The 7,214-nt window shown below is 72.6% G+C and overlaps 1 protein-coding gene across 1 annotated transcript; it reads left to right on the top strand.

Annotated features, from left to right (window-relative positions):
* The first annotated feature begins 691 nt into the window (after positions 1–691).
* On the top strand, positions 692–4,308 carry TMEM121 (transmembrane protein 121). Its single transcript, XM_042235644.2, has one exon. The coding sequence runs from the start codon at positions 3,000–3,002 to the stop codon at positions 3,954–3,956; it is 957 nt and encodes a 318-aa protein (XP_042091578.1). The 5' UTR covers positions 692–2,999; the 3' UTR covers positions 3,957–4,308.
* The last annotated feature ends 2,906 nt before the right edge of the window (positions 4,309–7,214 follow it).

The following is a 7,214-nucleotide window of genomic DNA, read 5'->3' on the forward strand; positions in this document are numbered from 1 at the left end:
TGTGAGCAGACAGGTGCGGTGGGGCCCAGGGGCTCCCTTTACCTTCTCACCTGCTCTTCTCCGTCAGAGGCAGCAGGCAGGCAGCGGGTGCGCGCCCCTCCTCCGTCCCAGGGTGGCCGAGGCTGCGATGTTGGGGGCGGTGCTCAGTGAGGGCAGGGTGGGGACTCCGGTGGGTGGAAAGCGGCCTGAGCCTCCAAAGCCTAGCCGCTCTCGGATGGCTGCTCACTGCCCCTGTTCTCCGGCCTCAGATGAGGACGGGGTGGGGCGGAGGAGCCCAGGACCCAGCGTCTCTGGGAGGCGGCACCGCGTCCCCAAACGAGGCCCCGTGGGGCCACCTGCAGAGGGGCGGCGGCCACCGGGCCCTCCTCGGGGCCAGCTCCGCCGTAAGGCCGCCTGTTGCCGGCGATCAGAGTCGCCCTGGTCGGCGGCCTGGGTGTGGGCTGCCGCGGAATTTCAGGGCGCCCGCAGGCGAGTCTCCCTCTGGTTGCGGAGTGACGCCGGTGGAGAGGCTTCCCGGGCCGCGCCTGGAGCCCGGGGGCGTCCGGCGAGGTCCCGGGCGCCGCTGCCGCGCAGTGCTGTCGCCCTGGCAACCGGCGCCGCTGAGGGGGTGGGGGCGCGGGGACCCGGGTCCGGGTCCGGCGGGTGCGGGCGGCCGGGAGCGTGGGGCGGGGCCTCGGGCCGGGGGCGGGGCGCGCGCGGGGGGCGCCGCGGAGCCGAGGAGAGCGCGGACTCGGCGGGCGCGCGGACGAGCTCCGTGGGGCCGGGCCCCGCGCGCGCAGCATCTGGCCGGCGGCGGGTAGGTGCGGGCAGGGCACGCGGGCAGGGAGCCCCGGGGAGCCCCGAGTGGCCGGCCGCAGGGGTGGCAGGGTGCAGCGGCGGCGCTGCAGGGGCGAGGCCTGGCGGCCAGACTGCCTGGACCAGGCCCTGTCGCGGGGAGCGGGCGGAGCGGACCGAGGAGTCTAGACGCAGGCTGCCGGGAGCGGCCCAACCCCTTCACCGGCCTCGCCTCCGTCCGATCGGGCTGCGGGAGGGCCGCCTTTTCCTCTCACCCTACCACCCCTTGTGGGCACTGAGGGATGCTTGCGAGGCGCCAGGGAAGAGGCGGGCAGCGAAGCGCCCAGAGGCCCCGGAGTCTGTGAGGTCCGGGCAGCCAAGCAGGAGGCCCCGGGCCGGGCTCAGGACGGCGGGGGCAGCAGGGCCTGGGGCCGGTCCCCAGGGAGAGGCCCGGCGGCTGCGGGGGAGGGGCGGCCAGGCCCTGGCTCCGGCCTTCTGGAGCAGGGGCTGGGGCTCCTCCGTGAGCGCCGGTCGGGACAGGGTCTGTCTGGCCCCCCGGCCCTGGCCCAGGTCTGATGAGCGCGTGAGGGAGTGGAAACGCCCGCGGAGTGGATGGGAGGCGGGGTGCGCGTTGCCGCGGTTGTTTGGCTCCTTGGCTGGGCCAAGGGCTGGGATGAAGGAGGTTCCCAGGCCGCTGCTGCAGCCACGGGGTGGGGTGGGGGGGCTTCGTGGGTCAAGTGTGTCCACACAGTGGGGGTGAAGCAGGGGTGTGTGCGTGATGGGGGGCAGGAGCTCATGGAATTGTGGGCGCAGGAGCTAGGCCGATGGCCCTCCCAAGGCACCTTCTACTCCAGGCGTCCACACTCAGAGTGGTGGGCTCCTGCGTGTGGTGGCAGAGCCCCTGGGAGGCGGGTGCCAGGTGGGGCAGCAGCTAGGGTGAGACCAGGGCTGGCGGCGCCCACTTGGAAGGGGGCCTTCCTCCCCAGGCAGCGGGGGCTGCAGTGCCGCCAGGGAGGCCGAGCGCCGGCTCCACAGTCGCGGGTGACATTAAATTTTATGTCTTTGTCTAGACAGGGCAGTAAACAGAGCTGGGGCCAGGGGTGCTGTGGGCGAGACTGGAGGGGTGGGGAGCCTGGCTAGGAGTGAGCCTCAAGTGACTTTGGGGTGGATGAGGCCGGGGCTCTCTGTCTTTCCTGAGGGTGTCAGCGGGCACACGGGTGCTGACCCACAGCCTGGAGTGGGGCTGTGACCAGCCCCGCCGTGACGGCCAGTGCCAGGGGTGTGAGACCGGCGCAGGGGCTGGCGGCCCCGCGGGTAGCAGAGGAGGCTTCCTAAGACTGCCACCAAGGCTCGGGGGCAGGGGGCGACTGGGGGCCCACCCCTTCGTGGTGAGCAGGGCGAGCTGGCGTAGGGCTGGGGGAGTTCAGAGCGCAGTAGGGCAGCAGGGAGCCACGGTGCGTGCAGGGCGGAAGAGAACGGGCCACACGCCCTGTGGAGAGTGGGCCACAGGCGAGACCGAGTTTGCGAAAGCAGGGAGAAAAGATGCCGGGCCTGCGAGGCAGGGGCAGGGGGGCGCGGAGGGGCTTTGGGGATGGAGCCTCCGGGACCTGGATGACTCTCAGTCCTGGATCGGAGAACCGGCTCACAGCCCCGGCTCCTCGCGCCTTCGCTTCTCGCCGAGCCGAGGGCGCAGGCCCGCCTCCCTCCCGGCGCGGCGCGGCGAGCGAGGCTGCCCGAGCGGGAACGGCCGCGGGACGGGACTCCGGGCGAGCGGCGCGGGCCGCTGGAGCCGGAGGGACAAAGCCTCGGGGCGCCGGGGCCGCGCGCGGCAGGGAGCAGCCGCTTCCGTCCCCGTCCCCCCTCGGCTTCGGCGGGAACGCGGCCCCGGCCTCAGGTGCGGCGGCGGCGCCCCCTGGAGGCCCGGGCTCGGCGCGCGGCCCCTCGCGCGCGCGCGTGCGGCAGAGCCGGGCCTGGGGCCCGGACAGCGTTCCTCGGGGGAAGGGCGCCGGGGGGTGGGGGAGCGGCCGCCCGCTCTGCGTGCTGACCCCGTCTGCTCTGATCTCCCCAGATTCCGAGCTCGCCGGCCCGGAGCAGCGGCGCCCTCGGGGCGGCTGGACAGGCCCCGCGCCATGCCCGAGGGCTGAGTGCCGCCGCCGCCGCCGCAGGGCCTCGTCCCGCCTCGCGTGGGACCGCGCGCGCCCAGGTCGGGGCCCAGGCGGCCGACCATGGTGCTGCCTCCCCCGGACCGGCGCCACGTGTGCCTGACCACGCTGGTGATCGTGGGCAGCATGGCGGTCATGGACGCGTACCTGGTGGAGCAGAACCAGGGCCCGCGCAAGATCGGCGTGTGCATCATCGTGCTGGTGGGCGACGTGTGCTTCCTGCTGGTGCTGCGCTACGTGGCCGTGTGGGTGGGCGCCGAGGTGCGCACGGCCAAGCGCGGCTACGCCATGATCCTCTGGTTCCTCTACATCTTCGTGCTGGAGATCAAGCTCTACTTCATCTTCCAAAACTACAAGGCGGCGCGGCGCGGCGCGGCCGACCCGGTGGCGCGCAAGGCGCTGACGCTGCTGCTGTCGGTGTGCGTGCCGGGCCTCTTCCTGCTGCTGGTGGCGCTCGACCGCATGGAGTACGTGCGCACCTTCCGGAAGCGCGAGGACCTGCGCGGCCGCCTCTTCTGGGTGGCGCTGGACCTGCTGGACCTGCTGGACATGCAGGCCAGCCTGTGGGAGCCGCCGCGCAGCGGGCTGCCCCTGTGGGCCGAGGGCCTCACCTTCTTCTACTGCTACATGCTGCTGCTGGTGCTGCCGTGCGTGGCGCTCAGCGAGGTCAGCATGCAGGGCGAGCACATCGCGCCGCAGAAGATGATGCTCTACCCGGTGCTCAGCCTCGCCACCGTCAACGTGGTGGCTGTGCTGGCGCGCGCCGCCAACATGGCGCTGTTCCGCGACAGCCGCGTCTCCGCCATCTTCGTGGGCAAGAACGTGGTGGCACTGGCCACCAAGGCCTGCACCTTCCTGGAGTACCGGCGCCAGGCGCGCGACTTCCCGCCACCCGCGCTGGCGCTGGAGCTGCAGCCGCCCGCCCCGCAGCGCAGCTCGGTGCCGCCGCCCCAGCCGCTGCACGGCGCCCCGGGCCGCCCCCGCGGCCCCTCGCCCACGCGCGACGCCCTGGACACGTGACCGGGGCCCCCAGACTCCGAGACGCGTGGCGGCAGGCGCGCGCGGTTTGCATGGGATGGGGTGGGGTCAGGTGCGGAGAGCGCCCCTACCCGCGGGGCCTGCGGCCGCGCCTTCATCTCAGGGATCCCTCGGACCACGGACCTCGGCCCCGGCCCGTGAGCCAGTGTGTGCGGCCGGGGCGGAGCGGGGAGGGTCCCGCCTCCACCTGCGGGGGGGTCTGGGTGGCAGGGGAGCACAGAGTGGGCCGAGGTCTGGTCCCTTGGGGTCCCTCGGTGGGGGCCTCTGGCTCAGCGTTTGGGACCGAGGAGGCCTCTGTCATTTTAAAGACTCGTGTTTACAGTTTTGTATGTAACTGGCTGTGCTCTGCCTGTTTGATGCGTCCAGTCTCTGACAGCCGGGGAGGGGTGTGCCCGAGTGACGGCGGGGTGGGGCCTGTGTCCTTCCCAGGCCTCCTCCCAGGGGCTTCTCCCCAGCCCCTGCGCAGGCACAATTGCTTGGGCATTCTGAGGCAGACCCTCCAGCCTCCCTGCTCCTGTCCCCACCCCCACCCCCATCCCCGAGATGCTGGCCCTGTCCCTGCCCCTGCCTCCCCACCCCCTCACCCCCAGCCCAGAAGTGTCCAGCGCCCAAGTCTCCCTGGCCCCCCGGGGGCTCTCCCTGGCCAGGACAGTGTGATGCCAGATGGGACCCGGCCCCAGCTTGGCTCCCTGTGGCCCGGCACAGGGCAGTGGAGCCCAGATGCCTGGGGAGCCGGTGGCACCCGGGGCCCAGGGCTCGGTGCCCAGAGGCGCAGAGTGGCCACCTTGCTGGCTGGTCTGTCTGGAGAGCCCACGGGGCAAAGCCCATCTGCAGGGCTCTCTGCGGCTCTGCCCAGGCCCTTGCACCTGAGATGGGACTCTGGGTGCCCAGAAGGCCTGGGAGGGGCTCATAGCCTCTGGGGAGGGGCCCTTTGCCTTGGGCCTGGTGAGGCTGTGGACCAGGCTGTTTGAGGAGGCCTTGAAAACCTTTCCTGGCTTCCTGAGGTGGCTTCCGGAGGCCAAAAGTGACCCAGCGCCGGGCAGCTGACTGTCCGCCTGTTCTTCCCTCACTCATCGGCTCACAGGTCCTCACTGAGTGTCCACGCCCTGCTGGCCCCGAGCAGGCCCTGACGCTGAGCCAGGCAGACTGTCCCTGTGGACGCAGCCAGGCCACGGGGCCTGACGGGAGGGCTCTGTGCTGGGAGGCCTTCCTCAGAGCAGGTTTGGAGTCCGTGAGGAGGCCTGGGTGGGACAGGCCTGGGAGGAGCTTGACGGTCTCTGAGGCGGTAGGGCCTGGCAGGGGCGAGGCGGGCAGCCCCACCAGACCTGCTCCAAGTTGCGGGTGAGGGCGGGGGTCCCTGCGTGGGGGCCCTGGGTGTCCCTGGGGGCGGGGGTGAGGGCGGGGGTCCCTGCGTGGGGGCCCTGGGTGGCCCTGGGGGCGGGGGTGAGAGCGGGGGTCCCTGCGTGGGGCCCCTGGGGGTGGGGGTGAGGGCGGGGGTCCCTGCGTGGGGGCCCTGGGTGTCCCTGGGGGCGGGGGTGAGGGCGGGGGTCCCTGCGTGGGGCCCCTGGTGGCCCTGGGGGTGGGGGTGAGGGCGGGGGTCCCTGCGTGGGGGCCCTGGGTGGCCCTGGGGGTGGGGGTCCCTGCGTGGGGGCCCTGGGTGGCCCTGGGGGTGGGGGTGAGGGCGGGGGTCCCTGCGTGGGGGCCCCTGGGGGCGGGGGTGAGAGCGGGGGTCCCTGCGTGGGGGCCCTGGGTGGCCCTGGGGGTGGGGGTGAGGGCGGGTGTCCCTGCGTGGGGTCCCTGCGTGGGGCCCCTGGGGGTGGGGGTGAGGGCGGGTGTCCCTGCGTGGGGGCCCTGGGTGGCCCTGGGGGTGGGGGTGAGGGCCGGGGTCCCTGCGTGGGGGCCCTGGGGGCGGGGGTGAGAGCTGGGGTCCCTGCGTGGGGGCCCTGGGTGGCCCTGGGGGTGGGGGTGAGGGCGGGGGTCCCTGCGTGGGGGCCCTGGGTGGCCCTGGGGGTGGGGGTGAGGGCCGGGGTCCCTGCGTGGGGTCCCTGGGGGCGGGGGGGAGGGCGGGGGTCCCTGCGTGGCGGCCCTGGGTGGCCCTGGGGGATGGGGGCAGGTCCAGAAGTGGGGACGCGTCGACTAAGACAGGCGGTGGCAGGGTGGACGGTCACGCAGGAGTTTTGGGGGAAACCAAGAATTTTGTGCGAGGCCCCCCACGCGGAGAGGATCCTGGGCCCGTCTTAGAAGCACACATGGGACTAGGCAAGGCCCGGGCCAGGGGTCCCCCTGGACTCGCAGTGCGGGCGGGGAAGGGCTTGTGGGGGATCCGGGGCAGCCGAGTGGAGGGGCAGGTGGCCAGCGTGGGGTGGGCGGAGACACGGTCAGGGCAGCTGGGAAGCCACAGGCAACTCTGCAGGCCCAGCCTGGCCTCCTCCGGGGGGCCTGATGTCAGTGTGCGTCTGGGGACAGAGGGCCCGAGGCCTAAGGACACACGGTCCCACCGTGTTCCCTGGCCCAGGGCGCTGCCGATGTCTCGATGTCTCCCAGGCTGTCCAAGGACTGCAGCAGCAGTGAGCCCCACGCCATCTCAGAAGCAGCGTCCGAGCTGCGGAAGGCGTGGTGGGGGGTGGTGGCGGCTCCCCTTGTGAGCCTCCCCGTGTCGTTGGGGGCGTCCTGCAGGGGCCCGGGTCCAGAACTGGGTCCTGCGTGGTCCCTGCCTCATCAGGCCTGGGTGCTGGCTGAAGGTGAGGCTCCTGGCTTCAAGCCAAGGGCCTCGTCTCCTCTCCGGATGTGAGGGACCCCACGGGCCCCTTCCTCCTGCAGGGACGGAGGGTCATCTGCGCCTCATCTGCCACGGGGCCCAGGCAGGGTCGGCCGCCCTGCAGAAGCAGCTCCTCCCTCAGGACAGACTCCTGACCCACCGTCTCGTTCCACAGCAGTTTCACTCTTCTGTAGGAAAACAGCCTCAGGTACTAATAGTAAAAGCCCACGTTGGCAGCACTGAAGCCCCTCACATTGAGTAACACCTGCCTCTCACAGTATCAGAGTCCCGCGTGCAGCAATGCCCTGGAGACCCCGTGGCTGGTGGACCCGGGAGAGGCTCGCCCAGCACCCCTGGCCCGGTCAGGACGCCGCCACCGCCTGCCGTCCGAGGTCTCTGGCTGATGGTGGGGCCGGACGCTCCGGAGTCACCAGCCTCTGGAGACTGAAGGGAGGGCGGCTTAACTGGTGGCAAAAGCCGGG

Source organism: Ovis aries, chromosome 18 (genome assembly GCF_016772045.2).
Source record: "Ovis aries strain OAR_USU_Benz2616 breed Rambouillet chromosome 18, ARS-UI_Ramb_v3.0, whole genome shotgun sequence".
Lineage (NCBI taxonomy): Eukaryota > Metazoa > Chordata > Mammalia > Artiodactyla > Bovidae > Ovis > Ovis aries.

Bases quoted from the DNA above. Each gene is read 5' to 3' on its own strand.
- TMEM121 (XM_042235644.2), top strand. From the start codon at position 3,000: ATGGTGCTGCCTCCCCCGGACCGGCGCCACGTGTGCCTGACCACGCTG.